The sequence below is a fragment of the Pygoscelis adeliae genome, unplaced genomic scaffold, assembly GCF_000699105.1.
Source record: "Pygoscelis adeliae isolate BGI_AS28 unplaced genomic scaffold, ASM69910v1 Scaffold6, whole genome shotgun sequence".
In the NCBI taxonomy this organism is placed as follows: Eukaryota; Metazoa; Chordata; class Aves; order Sphenisciformes; family Spheniscidae; genus Pygoscelis; species Pygoscelis adeliae.
The window spans coordinates 5,621,154-5,644,914 of record NW_008825075.1 but is presented as its reverse complement, the minus strand read 5'-3'; the positions used below and the strand labels follow the sequence as shown (position 1 = coordinate 5,644,914).

Below are 23,761 nucleotides of genomic sequence, written 5' to 3'. Positions count from 1 at the left end.
GCACGAATAGTACTTTATCAGAACTAAGCCTCATTCAGGCTCAGATCCCACACTTACCTGAGTCAATATACATATTTGCCTTGCCTTCAGTAGGCATCATATGAACCCCTCAGTACATGTGGCAGACACGTACATTTCCAGTGTACCTGTTATTAAGCGTATTTGTATCCCTAACCTGACTTCAGAGGATGACAGGGCAGAAAAAAAATTTCAAAAAGGGAATATCATTATCCATGAAACATAATCCTTCGGCTGTTGTACTTTTGTCACCTGTTTTAGAAGAGGAATAGTGTTCTGCACTCAGCAGAGCATCTTTGTTCCTTTAAAAGAAGTTTTCTGTTTCTAGGCAGAACATAATGAACCCAGAATTGATAGTAAACTTAGAAAAAGCAACTTTGGATGGATGTTTGCTATAGGATGGCTTTCCCTAGCTGTTTTTGACTTGTGTTTGCCTGAACAAACCTCAACACTGTCATGCGGTCAGCCAGTAGAGGGTAGTATGTTCATGGAGATATTGCATTGTCTGAGTCTTCTGTCACTGATGTAGGTAACAAAAAACTGCTGAATATCAGACAAACTGCTTGATTCAATGGTCTTTTGAAGCCATCTGATACCCACTAAACACCAGAGATGAGTTGCTGAGACATAATGACTATCTGAAAGTCTGAATTAACCACGCAGTGACTTTTGACCAAAACTTCTGGGAAAAAGCTTGTTGGAAGCAGAGATTGATTATGGATCTGGGCTAATGACTGTGGTCATGGTACTCCCGTTCTATAACAAATGCAGTAAATATTGATTCTGATAAGTCTCATCTGCCTAACTTTATTTTTCTTACTCCCTCACAGTGTTGGACTTTCCCTTGCCAGCCCTCTGTTGCCATGGGTATACCAGTCTTCATACTCGCTGGTCTCCTTGTGCATTGTGTGTTCTTGGTCTCCATTTTTGACATCTACTTCAGCTCTCCCCTCGTTCATGGTATGACTCCTCAGCAGACTCCACTGCCACCTCCGGCAAAACGTCTCGTACTCTTTGTTGCTGATGGTCTGCGGGCAGATTCGCTGTATGAATTGAACAGCAACAATACGCCCCAAGCACCTTACCTGCGGTAAGTCCATCTGAAAACGCTACTGATCCAGAAGATGTTCACTTCTGGAGGCAGCTCTGTGTCATGTTGAAAAGAGAACAAAAGGAACAACAGCAACTGTGGTGGCTTGGGTACTGCTTTCCCTCTGCCTTTGTAGTAACAAACTTTGCAGAGTTACACTCTGCAGAAATGCATGAACCTGAGTTGGTGTCCCCTTTTGTCAAGTAAAACTGCTAAACCATGAACAGAGTAAATTGAGTCAATATTGCCCTCTGAAAATGACAGCTAGCCAGTGAGTGAGCAGAGTGTGAACTTTCTCCGTTCATATCAGCATGGTATAAATTCTGAAGCCTAACAGAGTTGTTAATTTAAACTGCTTCTTGGATGTTCAGTTTAGGAGTTCATTAACGTGCTTGTCTTCTAATTCTAAGCTACTGATGAAGCTTTTTAAGGAGTGATTAAAAAAGATGGCCTGAATGGATCTAACAGCAGGCTGCCACTTCCTATTTGTTCCACCCTTCCTGCATGTGTGACCCTGCTGCCTCCCTCGTGCTCTCTAGTGCATGTCTGATTGCTTAATGGAATGATTTGGTTTAAGATTGTGAAAACTAGTCCTGCCAAAAAAGAGTGTTAAAAGTCATATCCTTGAGTGCTTAAAACTAATTTTCACCAACCTTCTCTGTTTCTTTATATCACGATAATTATTTGATCATAAGACAAATCATTACCTACACTAAAAAAAGTAGACAGTATTAAATAAGACTACTTTTGTGTAATAGCACTGGTCTGGCTTGAATATCAGAGCAAACCTGAATAATCAATCATCTGAAGCTGTCAGGGCGTTTGCAGTCTGCTACAAGAATCTGAGGAGCCCTTGCTCAGCACTTGCCAGTGGTGATTATGGGATTACTTGTACCTGCTTCTCCTGTTGTTAGTGTTTTTGTAAGGTGCTGTCTGCCACCGGCAGATGTCTGCCACATCAGCGTGAGTTTTCCCTGTCTTTTAGCAGTGGACTTCACACATCCTCCAGAGCAGTTTCTTCTCTTAGCAGTGAAACTGTTGGTCTTTTGCACCATCAACAAGGTGTGAATGCTCTAACGGCCCCATCACTAGGAGCAGTGGTAGGTAGTGGCTAGGAAAGAGTTATAATGGATATTTTTGCCATTAAGTGGTTTGAGTTTTTCAGTTTCACCCATTCAGCATTATCATGCATACCTAGAAATAAAAAGTTAAACCATGTATTAGCTTGTCCAGTGTTGGGAAGTTTGCACTTTTGCTGTCTCTGCTTTACCTTGTTTGTGGAGTTACGGACTTTCTATTTCAAAATCTGTAGAAGTAAAACATTGTCACCTGTGCTGAAAGTACACGGGTGAATGGAGGGGAAGAACTGCCTGGTAACAAGCAAAGATGTTGGTGGGTCACTGAGTGGAATAAAATGCCAGTAGAGGTTTGAAGTGCCATCTGTATTTCGCTGTGTCTCATTCTGCATAAAATGCATGTGTTTGTGAGAGGTGATGAAAAGAGAAAGCATGTGGCATGTTGTGCTTTCTGAAAGGTGGAGGGCCAGGCAGTCCAGGGCGTATCTTCAGCTCTGTTACATATACTGCTACAATTTTGAAGCGAGAGGCTCACTGTTTTGTCACCAAACCTTTAAGCTACACAACTTCCATAAGTTAACCTTGTAAACAGTTTGACAAGATCAGATGTTGGTTGCTGGAAGTGTTTCCTTTTTTATTCTGCCAAGTTATTGCTGTCTGAGCTTTCCTTTTTCAATAATATTAACCCAAGTATATGCAATTTAATATAAAGTTCACTTTTTTGCACATTCATTCCTAATTGCCAAGTGTTCAGTCCCTTATTAGTGGGCAATGTAACAGCCAAATTACTTGTCTCATCCAGGTGGAGCACTTTGGGAACTACTGCGTTGTTAATGAGGAAAGATTATCTTTAAATGAGCAAGAACCATTTGTGTAGCAATGTGCTATAAATAGAAGCAAAGTTTTAGTAGGTACATAAAATTAATAATAAATATCCATTAGGCTTGGAGCAGATTGCTGGCTGATATATGCCAAGTACCTAGTCTGTTCTCTTACAAATATTCTTGAAAAATCTGTTTTTCAGCAGTGTTCTGATAGCTGTGAGGGATGGTAGGTGGTCTGAATTGCTGTGGTGGTGCTGGTTTTGGGAAAGATGTTTTATTCCTTGCCTGTCATGTTTCAGCCATATTACTATATCATATTCATATTCATCATTGTTATTATGGGTAGCTAATGTTTATACTGTTAAGGAAATTAATTTGTTTTAATGGTTCTTCTGAGTAAAAGGCTTTGAAATAATTCAAAATAGCTAAATGAATTTTGAACAGGTAAATGACAATATCTGGTGATATTTTTTATGCCTGGTATGCGTTATTGTTGACTTCACGTCCTGTGATACAGCCCCACAAAAGCAAAGGTAAAGGATTACTTTCCAACTCAATAGAAATCAAATTCTAATTAAAACAATTTCCTACCTGTTGTGACAATGAAGTGTAAGGAGGGCCAGAAGTGTTTTATTTTTGTCTTAAATCTTCCACTAATGCTAGTGCAATGCATTTTGATCAGTCTCTCCAGTGAGAATAAATTAGAAACCACTTGAACTAATGCTTAAATCCTTTTTTCAAATTAGTACTTTTTTCAGTACAACTTGTCTTAAAACCTAGCTGAGAGCTAGGAATAACATGTCAGAGTGTTATATCACCTTTTACATTTTTCACTGTAATATTTGGGCTATTCCATATAGTCCTGTGAGCTTTCAAGTAGGCCTGAGAATGTGAGGTCTAAGATGAGTTAAAAAAAACCCAGCAAGCAAACTGTGAATCCTGCAAGCTTAGAGTGGAGCCTGAAATGTTAGGTTGTGGTTTGATTCTTACTTCATTAGTGGGAAATATATTTAAAGCTGAGTGTACAGATCTTGTAATTAACAGTTGTATAAAATCTCTGTTAAAAATAAAGTTACAAAGCATGAACTTAAAATCTACTTGGGCTAAAACACATCCCATAAAAATACAGCAAATTTTGTAGCTTATATCATGAACAACAAAAATACAATTTCCCGATAGATTTGACTCTTAAAAACTACTTTGAATTTGTTCAGAAGATTCTGCTGCTTTTTTCCTGAACATTAGTATAAGGTATGTCCTGGTGTGTTTTGTTTGCTTTCTTTCTCCCCTTCCTCTGACAGTGGGCAGTGAATCTTTCTCTTCTTCCAGAAGATGGAGACAAGAAAACAGCATATGGTAATGCTCACCGCTTGCTCTCCAACAGGCTCCAGCTGTTCATATCTTCAGCAGACAAGAGTAGTTTATGAGGCTGTTTCTTACATTTGGGCTTTGTCCTCTATTTTCTTTGCTTTTTATCTGTTGTAACTATTGTATGTGCATAATCCCTAGACAATTTATGTATTTCTGTATATGTGGTGAGAGGGTATTCTCTTTCACTTTGGTGTAGTTACAAAAGATACAAGGTTTACTTAAATTTTCTCCATGTTGCTGAAATGATTTGCACCTTACATTTACGTAGTTTTTTAATTCTCTTGATGCTGGCTTCCAATATTCAGCACAGATAAAGGCAGACATGGTCACAAGAACAAATTATAATTGAGCATATTTAATGAGTAAGAGAAGATTGAACTAGATGCTTTCAAGCTAAATGGAAAGAACAAAGGAAAGTAACACCAGGCAGAAACAATCTGTTAGGGGGAAAAAAAAGTAAGCTATAGCAGAAGAAAATAGTATGTTAATTCTAAGTGTATTAGAACACCAGCTAAACTCATCTGTTTGCAGCGCTGATGGGCCACAATAGTAATGTTCTCTGTGGGGTGTTATAATATAGAACTATTTGCAGGTTAATGTTCTGCTTGTTTTGCTGCATAGCAGGCGGTAGTAAGAATCTGTTTTAGTCTGGGGTTTTTTTTGTATTTTCTGCCTTACATCTACCTGTCACTCTTTTTATCTGCAATTCATTGTACTTTCAAGAAGTCATAAGCATTAACTGCCTTGTATCCTGTTTTCAGGGGTATTCTAGAGAATAATGGCAGCTGGGGAATCTCTCACACCCGGGTCCCAACAGAATCCAGGCCAGGGCACGTTGCGCTTATTGCTGGATTTTATGAAGATGTCAGTGCAGTTGCTAAAGGTATGCTGGTCCTAAAGCTTTGAACACTGTCCTCCAAAATAAGATGTTTCAGTGATGTGCTGGGCTTCTATATGATTATTGATAAACACCTGCATAGTGGTTTGTGTACCAAGATTATATAGAAAAGAATCATTTTGGATGGATTTCCCACTCTTAATATTGATAGCTATGAAAATGGCTTACATAAGTTAATATTTTGTAACATGGTAAAATTTAGCACCCTGAGTCTAAAAGCAGAAGTATCTTATGGAGCAACCTCTTCACGTAACAGAGTTTTTAATTATCGTTTGGGGTCTAATGGGAGATGGCTAAGTAGGTGTCACCAACAAGAAGCAAACCGCGGTGTCTTAGCTGAACCTTTGCTAGGTTGAGTTGGAGAATCAGTAGCAAAATAAAGCGAAAACCCCAACTATGTGTTTTGTCCAGAGCTAGCTGTTACTGCATGCTTGGTGGTTAATAATGTGGAACAAGCCTTTGCATTACTGACTTGGTCTTTTGTATGGTCCTCTGCCTTCCCCCAGGCTTCCAGGCCTGAACACGTGTAATGTTGTGTGTTGGTTTTGGACAGGGGAGGTCAGAGGAATTACTTGGTCTTGTCCATGTTCCTAATCAAAAGGTTCTTCCTTCTGACATCTGCTACAAATGCAGGATTGGCAGGAATTGCTGTCAAGAGCATCTCTATATTTCTGTCAGCTGCCTTGTCATGGAAACAGAATATCTTGAAGGTTTTATTGTGATGAAGTGGAACGTGACTGCTGGAAATATGATATGAGTGTGTAATTTATTGCCTAAAATGCCAAAAGCTGAGTTCAGACAAGAGGGGATTTAGAATTCAGGATAATTTTAGCTGTTTAGAAGGTAAACCAGCTGTGTGTTTTGTCTGATTGGATCCCTGCATAATGAGATTGGCTTAGGTCTTCAGCTCACTTCTGGGGAGTGAATGGGGGACTAATTGCAAATAGAGGTTGAAATCGAAGTAAAACCAAGACTCGCAAAGTGGAGTTCATTGTGAAATAATAGAAGGGAAACTTAAAAAAAAAAAACAAACCCAAACAAAAGACATTTTGCATGTACTATCAATCTTAGCAGTCAACGAGATCTTCTGGCCACCCCATTTCAATCCAGGTATGTTTGTTTAACAGGATGGAAGGAGAATCCAGTGGAATTTGACTCTGTTTTCAACGAAAGTAAATATACTTGGAGCTGGGGAAGTCCAGATATTTTGCCAATGTTTGCAAAAGGTAAGGTTTAAGTTTTGTGAATCTTTAACACGTAGTTATCAGGTAGTAATGTTGTCCCACAAGCGGGGTTTGGTACCCGGTGTGCAGTAAGCCAATCTTACTCATGGAGACGAGAGATTTATCTATCTCCTGTTTGTGCAAAGATGGGTGCTAGGTGGTAATTCCACAAAGCTAGCACCCCACACAAAAGAACTACAGCATATTTATATTGTTACATGATTAGTAAAAACCTGCCTAAATTCATGCTGATTGGTTAGTTATGTTCAAATTAGCCTCACTTGCCATGTAAATTTGCATGCATGCTCCTTGCAGGTGTCGGGAGCAAGTCTTTCCAGTCTTAAATTGAATTGGTGGTTGCAATCTCCCCTTGCCACCTGTACCTTTCCCCTAGTTACCGCAGTTTTTTGCTGAAAACTTGGTTTTTTGGCAATCATCTAGCCTCTGACGCCTTCTAGGGCAGGATGTTCCCCTTTTATCAGTCTTTGAGTTCTTCAAGGGCATAGTCGTTGTAAGGCATGCATTGTTTCTACAAGGTAATCAGGCTAGTACAATGAAGACTATGGTCTAGGATAGGTATTAACTCAAACATATGGCTACAGTAACATAGACACACTTACAATTTTTGAGTTAGAGAAGAAGGTGAATGAAATATTTCCAGTTTGCATATTTGTGTATACCTGATTTCTAGTTTGTGAATTCAAGACTGGGTGGAGAAAAAGAAGCAAGCTTTTAAAGAGGATATCCCTATTTATTACTCAACCATTTAAAGAGGTCTTCCCTAATTCTATCAGCATACTAAAGGAAACGCACCCTTAGTTAAAAGGGCCTAATGCTTTTTTCTTTGGTTGAGGTTTAAAGCTCTTGTTTGCAAGCCTGCAGCTGGAGTTTTATTTCCTCTGCATGCAGCTCCCAGTGAGTTGGGTGATAGAACTGCAGCCATCCTTTTTGAGTGTCTGAGCTGGAGAAGTGGTTTATTGTGGGTTATCCTGCTTCTACTCCAGAACAATAATGTGTAAAGGGAAGAACTGTATGCAAGTAGGAACTGCCTGGTTCTATTCCTGAAGCTGAGGTCTTTTCCCCGTGGTGTGCGGTGTGTTCAAGTCTTGTCAGCCCAGTGCAAGTGGTCTTTGAGCATGCAGAGACTGCTGAGCAACACTTTAAACATTTAAAGGGTCTCCAAGTTTAATTTCGTTTTGTTCTTGGAAGAATGAGGGCATATACACCCTTTCCCATAATCTCAGAATAAAACAGACTGAAGTGAAAAGGGGACAAGCTAGGGGCATATGCTGCTGTTCTCTTCTAAGTATTGCCATTGACAAATCAGAAAAATGTGATAGGCAGGATAGGAGTGGAATTTAATATTGGTTTAGAAAAAGTGTACATGATATTTCTCATGATGATTCTTGAACTTTTCCTGAACTCCAGTCTCTTCCCCGTCTCCTCTTGATATTCTGCCCCACACACACCTCTTTTCTGTTCTTTGCTTGATCCTCATAAGTTTATGGTAAGCTGTAAAAATATCTCCTGATAATTTCCCATGACCTCAGATTACAGCTTGTATTTGGGAATATTGTGATGGTGGCTGGGGAGAGGGGAAAGGTAGTACACTGCCCTTGCACAGATTATTTACATTTTTGGAGATACGCTCTTGGGAAAATATTTGGGGAATTCAAGAATTTCCCAGAGCCCTGTCCTTCTACTGGTTTTGTTTAAGTAAGAAGATAAGCAGAGGACTTGGAAGCAGCTTTGATGTTATCTGGAGGGATGTGCGAGGGTAATACCATACTGTTGCTGTGTCTCTCAATACGGCTTGTTCTGAGTGGCATCAACAATGGAGCTTTCTTTTGCTGGAGGAGGGAAATCTCCCAAAATTGAGAAAGGTTTAGTGCAGCGCTGTATCTGAGAAGTAGATGCTGTATGGGAAAATGAACCATAGTTTCTCATGATAGAAAGGTAGATTAACTTCTTTTGGTAGAAAAAGGTATTTCCCCTTCTTCCAAAGAGGACAAGTTTTATAATCCAGAAAGGATTTTATAATACAGAGTTTCCAAAGAGGAGACGTTTTATAATACAGAAGGGAATGGAATCAAGTGTTTGTTCTTTACTTTTAGAAAAAAGCCAAAAAGGAGATAGGGGAGCATAGCTTAATTTCTCTCCCTCTTACCGTGTTGCAAATTAGTGAGGTCACAGGACTCTTCTTGTGTGTATTCTATCATGCTAAAATGTTCAGAATTTTATTAACTGTTTCACTGCTTTCATTGGATGATGCATAAAGAGTATGTAATACCTGCTGGTTTTTGGGAAGGGGAGAGAAAGCCTTTGTTTCCTGTCCTTGTCTATGTTCTTCAGGTCCTTTTCCTGTCATAAAATAAATATTTCAATGAAATGGTTGAGGATTCTATAGAGAAGGTAAATAAAATGCTCACAGATCTCTTTCAATATCAAAATAGATATGCATGAAATCTAAATTTGTTGATTTAAATGTGTGATTAGTGTTTTAGTTTGAGAAAATATCCGAAGTACTTTTGGAACTGGTGTGCAATTTACTTACATCTTAAGCAGGATTAAAAGGTGTTAGTTTCTAGTAGTTAAACTTACTTAAGCTACACAAGGTTAAAATTAGTACACTGAATTTATTTTCTGTGATATTTTTAGATTATGACCTTGAAACTACCTGAAAATGTACTTTTAAAATGCCTGTTTTATTTCCAGAATGCTCCTTAAAATTTTGAGGTTTTCTTCTAGACTTGCCAGAATTTGCGGTTTGACTTGAACAGTCCAGTCCTGTACTGTTTTGTCATGGGTCTAAGTTGGAGTATAATCCAGAGTATTAAATGCCATGCTGAAAAAGGAGCTGAGAATGTTGCTTCTGTTAAGGGAAGTAGATATTAGTCCTTCACACCCAGATTGCCATTTGTTCCACAGGTTCCCTTTCTCTCTCTTGGAAAGTAGCAGCAAGGCTAGGGTCATTGTTTAGCTTGAGTATGAAAAAGGGTATTGTCAAGACCATGGGGACAAGCAGGACAAACCTTCGTCAGGGTTATTCTGGACAGACAGACCTCTTGGTCTCCTATTCTAGTTCCTTGTTCCTACAGCGCACCAAGAAAAATGCAGAATTTCTCACATTCCTCACCTGGCTGTGTTTGATGACAGCTCTCTGATGCCCACGCTCTGTCGGCTCAGTGTCTGTCCTTGTGCCTTCATTCTTTTTTCCCCTCTTTTGTGCCTGCAAAATTTGCTAGCAGAAATCTCCTGCTGGTCTGGGTTCTGACCCATGAAAGGCTTGTCAGACACAGGACCTGCCCCGCTAGCAGAGCAAGAGCTTTGCTTTCTGCAGGATATAAATCTTATAATAAGAGAGTGATAACTTGATCCCTGATCCTAATATTTGAATATTGATGCTGAGGGCGAGATGATGTGCCAGTCAAGTCTGCAATAGGAATAGGAGGTATCTGGTGTGGGAGTTTCTGGCACCTCCAGTTATTTCCCTTAGTGTAATGGCAGCACCAAACCCAGTAGAGCTCTGTGCTCGTTTCTAAAGGATGTTGTCATCCCTGGCTTCCTTCTACTTCTCTATCCCATCTTTGCTTCCTCATCCCCAGACCTAAAGAAAGTATTGGGCGTATTGTTGCCTGCCACCTCTCAAACAACAGAAATAAAATAATATTTTGTAACACTTTGCATAGTAGAGTTTCTTATTTAAAAAAAAAAATCAATTATTTTATAAGCTATGCAGGCACTCCAAAACTTTCCTAGTATGGCTTCGTTTTGCCACTGTTTCCCTTCATAGCAATGCAGGGTTGGGTGGGGTTTTTTTTGCTCTGGTAGAAATTAGAAATGGGTAAGCAGTAGATGTGTTCCTTTGCCTGGTCTGCTAACTGCATGCTTTCATTTGGCTTCTTTGGTGTGGCAGCTCCCAAAGACAGGTCTTCTCGGGTTTGCTGTGACACTGCGGAAAAACAGTACGGCATTCTACCCTCTTAGACCATCAGTCATCCTGACAGCGATGGCCAGGGCTTATTTCTTCTTTTGAACTCATTTATCCGCCAATTGAAACTCCTGAATTCACTTTTTAATGCCTGGGAGTATTTTCTTCCTTTTCTTTCAGACTGTGAGAACTGCAGCGAGTGTTCTGGGTGATGAGTAGTAGCAACGTCTCCTGGGGGGCAGAGGGAGCTGCACCAGGAAATCTGTGCCAGCTTTCATCTTCCTGGCCTGAAATACCTGCATCCCTTGTGTGGGTTTGAACATAATCTTGGTAGAACAGCTCCCTTGTACTGGGATGTTAGTTCATTCACAAGCCTGGAAGGTTACAAAACTGCATTATATAATTGTGACATCCAGCAAATCTGTTGTATTCTCTCTGGCCATCAACTGATTGAAGAACACTTTCCCCTCTGGCAGTTTATGTAGTCATGGTAGAAGTAGCATCGCCGAGCTGTAACAGCTCAGCCATTGACTGAACTATTTCATTAAACCCCACCTAATTTCAGATCTTTCCAGGACTTCAGAAATTTACTTTCTTCTAAGTCTTCATCTTTTTCCCCCCCTTTCTCTGCTTTGCTCTCTTGACAGTGAGTACAGAATGAAATTGCCTTGTCCAGATGCTGTGTTTTTGCATCAGTGGCCCTCATGTTGTATTTTATGCCTGAACATAGTCCAGTAGATCTCCCTTTTGTATTTTGAATCCATGTTTTAAAGATGCAGACTTTGAATATTGCCTTTCTGAAGTTGTCCACTTGGCTTTCGATACTGCATTGCCTCCTAGAATCGATGTACAGTAACTAAGTAACATCCCTCCTGTTGCCTTCCTTACATGTGATATATGATGTTTTCCTGTGTAAAAGGCCTTATTGATAGGGCATTGTCTTGTATGATTCAGTTTAACAACCAAAAGCTAAGTAAATTTTCTTGCACACACACCCAAAACACCTGTGTTCAAACAAGGCTCTTAATGTGTAGCTTCCTCTGTTAGAAGTTTCTCAGTGAAATTCCTTGTTTCAAAACTAAATTCTGTTTAATTTGCTTTAACTGGGATTTGTTCTACTCCTATCTGCTTTTCCATACTTTATTTCCCCACCTGAGCATACTGGATATCAGCACCTCAGAGGAATGAGGAGCAATGTTAAGCTAATGAGTTAAAATGGTATCCAGGCTTCAAAAAAACATACATTATGGGAAAGTTTAAAATAAGGAGAAAACTTCTTTGACTTATCTCAGGATTGTCATTCTTGATAGGTTTCTACTCCTATGGATTAGTATTCATGTATTTTTGACTATGAGAAAAGGAAGAAAACTTTTCTCTGTCTCCTATTCCATCTATATTGTTTTTGCAGGTGCTACTGGAGATCACGTTTATACATTTTGTTACGCGGCAGAAAGTGAAGACTTTGGAGCACAAGATGCAGCCAAGCTTGACATGTGGGTTTTTGATCATGTTAAGGTGAGCAGAGAATCTTTTTATGCTACCTGTGTATAAAAAGCACAGCTGGGTGTTAACTTTATCATAGAACTAGAAAGTAAGAAATTTTTGAAAGGCCTATCGCTTGGGGTCATAAGTAAAAATTGCTTGAATTGATTATCATGAGTAGTCTAATGGAAGCTTAGAGGAAGTATTTGTCATTCAATGCTAATAAAAAACCTAACACTAATAGAAGTACCCTTTAAAAACATTCTTCGCTTTTCTTTGTCTTAAATTTGCATATAGTCTGAAACCCATCTTAGAGTACTACAAACCCTTTAGAATCTTGAATGTGATTAGTTAAGGATTTTATAACAAGTATTATGGCATGGCAGAAACAGTAAATCTTCATTATGAGAAAGAAATGGACAATATTAATGACTTAATTTTTGTCAGGCTTGTCCCCGCTGTAATTATACAGTGCGGCTTGTTCTGAAGCACGTAGCTGGCTCCTGATTATCTGCTGTGGTTCATGCTAGGCTGTGGCTGCCAGAGTAGTCACAGTTAGCTGCGGGCGGGGAGGGCGCAGAGGCAGCTTAGGCCCTGAAGCAGTACAACTTGTTCACGTGGTGCTCTGCTCAGCTGACTTGGGTCAGTGCTGGTTCATGAGTGTTGTTTTCTGTGATGCTGTCACTGTAAGTATTAATAGTCCAAGGCACATAGTTTCTGACTATTCATTAATTCCTATATTCATGTTATTCCATGCTACCTCACTTGTCCTGGATTAAGAAATCCTGATAGTGGGTATTGGTGTATAAATACCTATATTAGTGGAACAATTAGGTGAGTTACTTTCTGGATCTCGTAACAATGTTAATGGAGTTTAAGACTTAAAACTTTTTCCACCAGATCTCTGGACTGTATGCATTAACGTTAGCTAACCAGCATAAATCAAACCAAACCAAAAATAAAACTAAATAAATCAATAAACCAAATCAGCATCTATATTAGGAAGCCAAGGGTGGGTCTGCTTTAACAGTGACATAGGGTGGCAAAGTTCATTATAGTTTGCTAATTTTCAAAGGAAGTGATTTTCTGAGTTTGCAGGTGAAAAGATGTTTTTTCTGTCATCCTCTCCCTGAACGAGCACTTGTGCCAGGTTGCATGTTGTAATGTGTATGAATAATACAAATCAAATCAGGCTGTCAATTACACTTGAATAGCTGTTGTCTTAAAGTTGCGCTCTGCTGTCATTTGGAGCTGCACAGGTATGTGAGGGTGGTACTACCTTTCTTTTGCTTCAAAACACCTAATGGCATTTCTTCTGTCAAACTATAATGATATGTTTAATATATATGTCATTACTGATGACTTTTTCCTTGGAACTGGCACCATTATTTTAAAGACTTATTTTTCCCATCTAAATTTCGTATGGATAGGACTTGATTGACTGGTGTAAAACACTCATTCCATTAATCATCTCTTCAATTACACATCAGTGATTGCTTCAGAAGCGTGAAACTTGAGGCTGACTGAAACTGAGGTCACTGCTATTATAACTTGAACAACTCAGCTGTGCTGGTGAGATTATATAGAAGTAACAATGACAATTTGCTGAAATCTAAATTCTGCTTTGCCTACTTTTTTTTTCCTCCTTTGAGTTTTATCTCAAATATTTAACAACATGTCGTTGAACTCTATGTTGGGCAAGGTGGTCCCTGGATTTCTGCCTCTTTAGGAAGTAAGATATGTACTCTCTCTCTACTGTGTAGTCAGCAGGTCCCAAGCACCACGAGGGCCACTTGTGGCTTCCTCTGCCCCAAAAAAGATGGGGATAAAATGGAGAATGGCTAACTAATGTTTGGGCTACTAGTGCTGGCACCCTGAAATTGCTTGTGTTCTTAAAAAGTGCTAACTAACGATAACTCAGTTGGTCAGGAGGTGTGAAACTCTGGCTAGTTTTTATTTGTATGGATCAGGAACAGATTGTTTAAATCATGAGTGGAGGAAAAAATGTATGATACTTGATAGTTCCTGTCATGTCTGCTTATGGTACAAGGTGATCCTAGCCTTTTCTTGGGACAGAGAAAATTGAGTATAGGCTAGACTGGGTGGGGTTTTTATCTGCAGCTGGGTTAAAACTCAGTAATTTTAATGTGCGGTAATAGCTTGGGAGTGGCTTGGAGATCCGGATGGGTATGGAGTTGATTGTGGTTTTTCTGGTTTTGGGTTTTTTTTGTTTTTTAGAAGCCTTCAAAATAATTAAGGGACTGAGTGTAACTTAGTGTGATGTGGCCCAATGATTCTCAGTTAAATAACCTTTACCTAGATCATAGTATGAGTCTGTGCTAAGGAAAAATTAGGGAGCAAAATACTGGGAGTCTAGGTTAACTAACAGGAAAAAAAAAATATCTTTTTTAATGTATTTCCAATTTTTTAAGTATTTTGTGAAAAACAGTTTTATAAGATTGAACTCTTTTTTTTTTAGGGTAAAATAATTAAAATTCCAGGAACTTAGTCTTGGAGATGAGTCCCAGTAATGGTCTAACCACAATTTATTATGACCACAGGGTTGGATACGCTCAAGTTGATGTCTTCTGACTTAAATGGACATGTAGGTGCAGATGGCAAACTTTTTTTTTCTTTTTTCTTTTCTCATTTTGAACACAGTACTTCATTCTTCCTTTGGCCCCTTTCTGCTGGAAGAAGGCCAGACCAAGCCTTGAGACTGTCCCTTCTGTGCAGGGTCGGGGCTCAAGTCCAGAACTGAATGATGTTAAACTTTAAAGCTCTGTAGACAGTGCCATGACTTGATGTTGATTTCTGCCAGTGGATTTCAATACAGATAGCTCTGCTCTAACTAGCAGTACAATGGTTGAATGATTTATTTTAAATGTGTACGAGTCTCGTGCATGAGCATGCTCAACTGATATAAGCCTGGCGTATATATGTTTATCCCGCCTTCATACATTTATTTTGCATCTAAAAACTGGCATAACTATTTAAACTCTTGCATCAGCACAAATCAGCATGCATAGCTTTAATCAACCAATTTAAGTTGTCCTGGATTTATGTATGAAAGAGCTTTGTGAAAGGAGAAAGTTTGTTTGGTCTCTTTCTCCCTGTACATCCATGCAGTCAGCAACAGTTTACTAGCTCTATTAAAAAGATCATGCTTCCATGGAGAGCTCTGTTTGGGGGAACAAACAGTCGCCAACAACTTATGTTAAACATCTATGGAGACCATATTTTGTTCAGACATCAGTAAATCATGTATTTGCTAGACCTTCTAGGTAGTCTTTTTTTCTTCTTTGCTTTCTCCCATCCAAGGAGGGAGATGATACTAAAAGATTTCATAGTTGTAACCAAACTTCTATTGTAATATTTTAATTAGTATTACATTATAATTAACTTTACAGTTTACTGTGAATGTTTTAATGGGAAACATTGCTGATCTTACTGAATTGCATATCAGTTGTAGCCAGGGCATTAGTTGTTGTTAGTTGCCAGAAAATCATAGAAAAGTTGCCAGAATCATAGAAGAAGAAGGTTGGAAGAAAGCTGAAGTAGTCATCGAGTCTAACTCCCTGCATGAAGGAGGTCCAGTTAGAGCAGGCTGCTCGGGCCTTGCCCGGTCAAGTTTTGAGCATCTTCAAGGGCAGAAATTTAACAACTTCTTGAGCACCTGTTCCAATATCGGGCTACAGTTATGGTTTAAAAAATAATTTCAAAAGGTTTCTTTATCTTACTGGAATTTCCCACACTTCAAATTGTGAGTTTCCCCTTGTCCCATCACCAAGGCCCTCTGAGCAGTCTGGCTCAATATTCTCTTCACCCTCCCAGTAGGCGGTTGTAGACAGCAATGAAATCTCTCCTTAGCTGCCTTTTCTTGACACTGGAGAAACTGAGTTCTCTCAGCCTCTTTGTTGTTTACTCCCATCCCTGAAACTTCTTGGTGACATTCGGCTTAAATATGCAAGGGAGGTAGTATTATTGAATAGAGCAAATAAAAGGGAAACAAAAGAAATTGAGACAGAAAGATATAGATAACATATAATGGTGGCTTGGAAATTAGTGTTGAGTGGCGGTAGGTCTCAAGTTTTGTGAATACTGAGTACCAAAAAGAAGAGGCCTTTAGCAGGCTACAAGGACATACAAGGATAGTGCTGGGCAAACAGTTCAGCAACCTCCAGAGCAAGGTGAAGTGGTTTTTGCCCCTACTGTCTGGTGTCCTGCTTACCTTACTCACCACCTTTATCAGCCTAAGATAACTCCTTGTGGTGAACTTCCTATTTGTTTTTTTCAGTAAACCGTTTAAAAAAAATGTTCCATGGGATAAAGTTTGCTATTTGCTCTGGGAAAAGATGCCACATTTTAGGTTACACTCATCTTCCTTCTGTTATCTCGTTCTTAATTAGCCAGAGGTTGGGCAAGCTCTTCTGGCTGCTGCTGCTCTGGGTTACAAGGTGGCTGGGGCTGCAGAAAGTGGGGTGGTTTTAGCACATAATGGGGACTCGTCTGGTGGGAGAGGAGAATCTCGGGCCTTGCCTTCCTCACGACAGTTTCTTTTGCTTAATCAGTCTATGATAGAAAAATGCCTGCCTTCTAACATTGATCTACATGTTAGGATTTAATTTTGTGAGTTTCCTGTTTGTCTGTTTTGATATGTTGTTTCCTTTTACTTAATTAAAAATAAGAAAACAGAATCATACTGTATCCTGCAAATTACTGGTGTGTTCTGGAAGGCTGCTTCAGTCTGCGGTCAAATATGTGCAGGTGGATGGACCCCTGTGAGAAACGGAAATCTCCATAAAAATAATTCTATTGGTATTGAATGTGATCAGATTTTGTTCTTGTATCTTTATTTAAAATATCTCTCGACTTTGGTCGTGATTTTTTTTGGACAAAAGCTGAAGTTGGGAGCCTGCAAATATTAGTCCATGCGGCTTGTGTATATTCAGGGGGGAAAAAAAGGTGGAATTGAGTACTGCCATGCTTTCCTGACACAGCTTACTATGATACTCTTGCTGCCAGTTTGGTCTTCCTCTTGGTACAGTGACTTTCGTTTACACGGGGTGTGAGCTTTAGTTTTTAAGAGCTCCACTGCTATCACAGGTGTGTGGTGGACTGCTCTGTCTTCTGGTGGCAGAAATGGTTCACTGGCTCTACCAGCATTTTCCGTGGACTCTTGTGTGAAATTCAAAGACACTTTCCTTTATATTAGTGTACTGAAAGGTTCTCTGGATGCTCTTTGAACTAAAACCCTACCCAACTTTGTTTCCTTGGGCAGTGCTGCTACTAAGGAGATCATGCTGGAATAGCTGTCTGCCTGCATTTTGCATTGCTGTAATATGGCTGGTCTAACACAGAGTAGCTATGTCAAGACTCATTCAATCTAAGGGGAAAATCCCCCCGGCGTCTGCCTCAGGGATGCTTAAGTAGGACATGTGCAAGGCAGATGTATGTTCTGTAGTTCATGTATTTGCAAAGTGTGTCTTGTTTTGTTCTGTTTTAATTTGGTTTCAGCAAATGAGTTGTAGCTTGGTATCTTAGTCCTGCAGAACCTGCTACCAGAGCAAGAGTATTTGAGACCTTTGCTTCTAGCTTGAAATCAATAAATCAATGGAAATATAAAGCCATAAGTGGATCTCAGGAATGGTGCATAGTTGTGATTACACAGGAGACAAAGTTATCTGGTATTTTTGCCTAAAGAAACTTGAATAACATTAAAAAAAAAAAACAAACCCAAAACCAAACAAAAAGACCCCTCAACTTGAGGAGTGTTTGCCTGTCTTAGGCTGAAACTTTGGACTGACTGTATTGATGGTACTTATCCTCCAAGAAGTAAATTGGGAAGTAATTAATTTTTCTCTTTCATAACTCTAATAACTACTAGTATTTTGACATGAAAACAGCTGCGTTTTAGTTTTAGTAGACTGCCTGTCATCTTTTTCCATTGTGCTCAGATTGATATCTTAATGGCTTATTCCATACAGAGCTTCTTTAATTCTTCCAGAAGTAATCAAACATTGTTCTCTGCACTGAATGAAGAGAAAGTGGTTCTGTTCCTGCATTTGCTAGGCATAGACACAAATGGACATGCTCATCGGCCAAACTCAAGGTAATTGAGATATTAAGCATATCTTTCTTATTAGTTTTAAATGCATACAGTAACTTTTTTACCAGTGCTATTTATGAAGCCTGAAACAAGACTTGCAGTCTTGAGGGTTTCTACAATAGGTCATATATGTCACCATGATTACTTATGGTCTGAATTTTCTGGGGTTTTTTGTTTTTAAGGTCTCCTCTGTAGAAGTGACAGATTTTTTGCTATATACAGTGTGCCTGGTTATACTTCTGTACTCAAGTCTGATTTTTAGCAGATCATCTTAGTTATAGTCAACACATAATTGAGAGGATATGTAGGAAATTGCAGTTTTAAATATAAAATGGAAACAGTTCTCGAATTCCTCATGGCTGAAATGGTATGGTTGAATTTTTAGACAACAGTAAGCTCAGGAATAATGCCTGCAAGTTCCAGCATTATGTTTTAGCTTTCCCAAAGCTAGGACACTTGAACAAAGAGAAGAGTTTAGATTAACAGTACTCATCACCAGTTCATCTTGAAGTGTGTTATTTGAGAACTTTCTTTTCATTTCCTCACATGCTTTGAAGGTAGGATATTGTGTCTTTCTCTTGATCCTTGCATACTTTCAAAATCCTTGCTCTGATTTCCTACATCATTCCAAAGTTCATACTTGCTGTATGTCTCATGTTCTTTTTGTTATGATTTTTTGAAGATAGAGTTTTTAAACTGAATTTAGCAACAGCAACAAATAGAAAATTAGTTGGCTGAAAGTTAATCGTGGTCACTTTTTCTAAAAATATACAAATTTTTGGTTTAGCCTTTATTCCACAAAACTCTGGGATCTGTGCTGATCTGTGAATCATCTCAAAACAGTCCCTGCATGGTGAGATCTTTCTTTGCTATTTAGTTACTGGCTTAAAGTAATTTTTGAAACTTACAATCTAAGGAGGTTCCAGAATTCTTTAGTTTTGGCATTCTCCTTAATTTGCCCGATAGCTGTGGGTGATTAAATTATAGTCTTCCATCGAGGACAGGTCAGATTTGAAATATAAATAAACATACATTTGAGACTGTAGTTTCAGGAACCTTCAAACTGTGCTGTGACAATTTAGTATCTTGCATAAGACTTAGAGGAGGAGAGATTTTACATCTAGGATGCCTTTTGTTAGCTTGAGGTTCTGCAGAGGATAAAGCTGTGTATAATCAAAGGACTGGGCATTATGACCATGGATAACTTGCTTTATACCAAGTGTGAGAGCCACCTTGAATCTACCAACATTTTGTCTTACTTTTCTAGGGAATACAAGGAGAACATTAAAAAAGTTGACGAGGGTGTAAAAGAAATTGCTTCTATGATTGACAATTTCTATGGAAATGATGGAAAAACTGCATTTATTTTAACTTCTGACCATGGAATGACAGATTGGGGTGAGTCTTTTAAAATGTTGAGTCAGCTGAGTTTATGGGCAAGTATCTCGAGTGCGATTAGAGCTCTGTCCCATTAGAAGCTTTGGAGCCCCTACTTTGATTTGATATCCTAAGTGTCGCTTGTATATGAAACCCATGCAAATTAGGAAATGGTTAATTGGCTGCAGGGGCCCTCATCAGCCCTGTGACAGCTGAGTTGCATATCTGGACAGAAAAAAGAAAATTAATAGGGTAAAGCTTAACTCCCTTAGTGGCTGCTAGTAGGGATAAAAAGACCTGAATACCACCTCTTTCAGAGCCTCCCTGCAGAAAACTAGCCCAGGCAGGAGGAGATTGTGTTATTTGGCTGCCAACAGCAAAGTTGGTCTTGTTCTAGCCCATGTGGGAGATAGTTTTCACTTTGGTGCTCTGAAGCACCTGGAGAAAGGTGGTAAATCTGTCTAGGAGCTGGTGAAAAACTTGAGGGGGAGATCTTTTTGCTTATTTTGGCCTTCTAGGCACAGCAGAAAGGATGGGACTGCTGTGTGATCTTTCTAGAGGAGACTGGTGCTGGAGACTAGGTGGAGTAGCTGAGAGTACAGAGTGTGAGGCAGGTGGCCAGCCAGGCTGGTATCCACAGAGGGCATTTGTGAAGGGCATGACCACAGCGGCTGAATGACTTGAGGCAATTTTGGCGTAAGTAGATTAAGGGCAGATGAGAAGTTTACGGTGGTGAACCCATTTAGACAATTTTTTTTCCTCCTTTTTCTTTTTTCAATAATTTTAAGAACACTCCTGTCCTTGTGTGCAAGTGATAAGTCTCTCTTTCAATGCTGTGTGTGTTTGTAACTCCTAATTGTGATACTTTAGAACCAAGGATGCTTCAGGCATAGTCTTGGCAAAATTCAGCATCTTATTCTGTGTGTGAAATCCTAAACTTTTTAAATGGAATGGATGCAGACTTTTTCTATCATCAGAGATGACAAAAATATTCATATATTTATTCACAATCAGCCTAATTACCATCTGCTCATTTGCAAAATAGTCCATTTTGAGTATTATTTACTGTTGAGCTGATTGCCACTTGCAATAAAATTTTAATTCTGGTATATATTTTTTTTTTGTCTATTTCAAGTAATCATTTCATAATGTTTTTATAAGGGAGGTGTGTATATATTTTTATATATTTATATGATATATGGTCATAGGGACTTCAGGAGGTCCAACCACTTACTCCAAGCAGGATCAGCTTTGGGATCAGACACGGTTGCTTGGGCTTTATCCAGCAGGGCCTTTAAAACCTCCAAGGCTGGAGCCTACGTGACCCCTTTGGGCAGCCTGTTCTGCTGCTTGCCTGCCCTCATGGCAGGGGAAAAGGTTTTCTTTATCTGCAATCTGAACCTCCTTTGTTTCAACTTATGCCTGTTCTCTCTCATCCTCCCATCATGTACCGCAGTGAGACCCTGGCTCCATCTTCTTTCAAACCCCCTTGCAGTGGGGTACAGGCAAGATGCTCTGTTACGTCCTCCTTAAAGCCATTTCTTCTCCAGGCTGCAAGTCCCAGTCCCTTAGCCTCTCCTCACAGGACACGTGCTCGTCCGACCAATTTGGAGGCCCCCCACTGAGCTCATTCCAGACGGTTGATGTCTTTCCTGTAGTGGAGGGGCCCAAAACTGGATCCAATGCCTAAAGGTTATCTCCCAGGTACTGAGAGGAGGAGGATAATCCCTTCCCTGGACCATGCTCCTGTTAACGCAGCCCGGGGTGCTGTTGGCCTTCCTCGCTGCCAGAGTGTGCTGCTGGGGTGTTCTCGTTATGTACTGGATCCTTTGAAGGAGGAATAAAAGGTGATAGGAGTAACTCTTCAGGCTTTGAGAACCACTGGTCTGTCATAGTTTTCTGTCATCTCTTTCTGTCTTGAAGAAAAAGGTTGATCTTCTGCCACATCAACTTTAAAGTTGACTTCAGTGAGTCCGAGAGGAAACCCAGAGATGATGCTCAGGCCATAGCCAGCAGTCAGAAGGCTAGTTCAGTAGCTTTTTATTTGAGCTTGTAGTATCAGCAACTGCTGCAGTCTTTCAGTGGTTTTTTGCAGAATGGGATGTGCACCAGTTTTAAAATAAATTAAAAATTAAAAGGGCAGGGGGGACCTATTAGGGAAGAGAACATGTTCTGAACTTGACGTGATCAAAGAAACTGTGGTTGTTGGCAAAGACCAATAAAATCACTTGCTTTCTTGGTCTGACTCCACGATTTTGCTTTAAGCTGATCTCAGATGGAACTGCTGAGCACCAGCATAGGTGGTTCCACAACCACCCTCACCTTGGCCACTTGTTCCTGCTACCATCCTGGCACAAGTACTGCTGTATGGTACACTGGACCAGAGAACAGAAAACTAAACAGCAGCACTGTTTCCCTCCCTTTCCCCTGAAAAGGTGTGTTTGGAGGGTGCTGAGAGGTGGAACAGGGAACTGACCCAGCTGAAAATTAAATATTTCCCCCCCCCTCTTATAATTCAAATCAGGCTGAAACCTGGTTCTTATAACAGGAGGAGGATGGATACAGCTGCCTCTCTCAGCTGTATCTGCCTTAAAGTATTCATGGAGGCAGTCTCAGTAAAATGCTGATGGAGCTGGTGGCTTGGCTAAAATGAAAGCTCACCAAAAATTGCACTTTCCTCCTGCAATAGAAAGAAATAACTGATGCCTGGAAGATGGAGGAAGTGCTGTCTCCATCTGCTTTTTTCCCAAGCTCTGCAAAGAGCAGCAATTGTTGCTGCTTTTGAGCCCAGAGAGTGCCTTCCAAGTGATTTCTGAACATCGGAAATCTTATTCCCAGACCTGTATGTTCTTAAGCTTAGGGCTGTTTAAGGAAAGGAAAGCTGGCTCTTCAGCTCTGCCATACTGATTATTGTACAGCCGCAATGCTATTCCCAATTCTGGTTGGTTTGTTTGTTTTTTTATATAAAAAAAAAAGCTGTCCTTAAAACAGTGTTATTCTCTGTCCTTTGTATACAGACACACAGAGAGGGAAGAGTGTGTGTCTATGCAAATACAAGGAAAATGTATAATCTTGTAGACCATGCAGTGACCGGCATAGATTTTGTATAACAGTGTCATTCCCTTTGAGACTGGGTTATCTCACTGCTGTGGTACCTCACCCACTGAGTTCAATGACCAGCGTTTCTTTCAAGCTTGTGTGGCTTCTGCTTCAGTGCAGCGGCTGTTGAGACGTCACAGTTTTAAAGCTTCTTCCTTTTGGCAGCTGATATGTTAATCTGGAGGGAATTAATTTCCCCAGGGAAGGAAGTAATGTTTTATCAACTTAAGGAGTGTGCTACCAGGCTTTAAAACCTTAAAAATGAACTTGTATCACTGGGGAAAGGATGACAGTTGCAATGCATATTGTCTCCTGGTTTTGAAATGGAAGTCTAATCTTTACCTGGGGATCAGAGATCAGTTCTGTGTGATTTTTTTGGGGGGGCATGTGCTTAACTTTACTCAAATCAACCATCCCTGGTTTCCATGGGATGCTCAGGATAGCACACACATGTGTTTTGAGCAGGTAACTCTTCTACATCTTGAGGTTTTCAAATACTTTGGCTTTAGTTTCTGTATGTTAACAGTTTGGGTTTTTTAATATACAAAGTTATATCTTTATAGGCTTGACTTAAGTGGTATCGATTTCCCAACTTGCAACTTGAATTTAGCCTTTATTGTTAGTGGCATAAAAATAAGCTATGAGGCTGGAATAGGTTGTCTGTAACAGGATTTTTGTATGTATACTGAAACAAGAACTTAGTACATCTGTACATGTGTATATATATATAGGTTTTGTTTGTTTTTACACCATGTGTCTTGAAGTTTACACTTTTTTTTTTGTTTGGTGTATCTTAGGATCCCATGGAGCTGGTCATCCCTCAGAAACTTTAACACCACTGATTGTTTGGGGTGCTGGGGTGAATTATCCACAGAAAGTCACATCCCAGTTCTTTGAAGACAATTTTTTGAAAGGTAAGTAAAATATAAAACTTAAGTGCAAGGTTTTGGTGGAAAGGGAGGTGTTTAATTATTACACCTGTTGATCTTCACTGACTTCTGTTCCATTACAGTAAATATGACTTGCTTTGTGTGGTATGGAAAGAAAAGGTGACAGGGCATGCCTATGGAGGATATTGCAAAATTGGGTAGATAATACCAGAGTCGGTTTTCTTTTCTAATCATGGAGTTGAAGACTTTCTCTCTTTCAGAACAGGAGGCTATTCATGCTCCTAAAACTTCGTTCCAGAGGAGACTTAATTCTTAGGAAGACTCCCAGAGGTTAAAAGCTATTTGTACAGAAACATGATAAGCTGACATGTCC

The 23,761-nt window shown here is 39.6% G+C and overlaps 1 protein-coding gene across 1 annotated transcript in view; it reads left to right on the top strand.

The window, feature by feature from the left end:
- The first annotated feature begins 855 nt into the window (after positions 1–855).
- PIGN (phosphatidylinositol glycan anchor biosynthesis, class N) overlaps positions 856–23,761 on the top strand; it is a 97,570-nt gene continuing 74,664 nt past the window's right edge. The window contains exons 1-7 of the mRNA XM_009326688.1: positions 856–1,108; positions 5,141–5,262; positions 6,405–6,503; positions 11,840–11,946; positions 17,901–18,025; positions 19,290–19,420; positions 23,296–23,412. Coding sequence (XP_009324963.1) covers positions 882–1,108; positions 5,141–5,262; positions 6,405–6,503; positions 11,840–11,946; positions 17,901–18,025; positions 19,290–19,420; positions 23,296–23,412 — 928 coding nt within the window. The 5' untranslated portion in view covers positions 856–881. The remainder of the gene's footprint in view (positions 1,109–5,140; positions 5,263–6,404; positions 6,504–11,839; positions 11,947–17,900; positions 18,026–19,289; positions 19,421–23,295; positions 23,413–23,761) is intronic.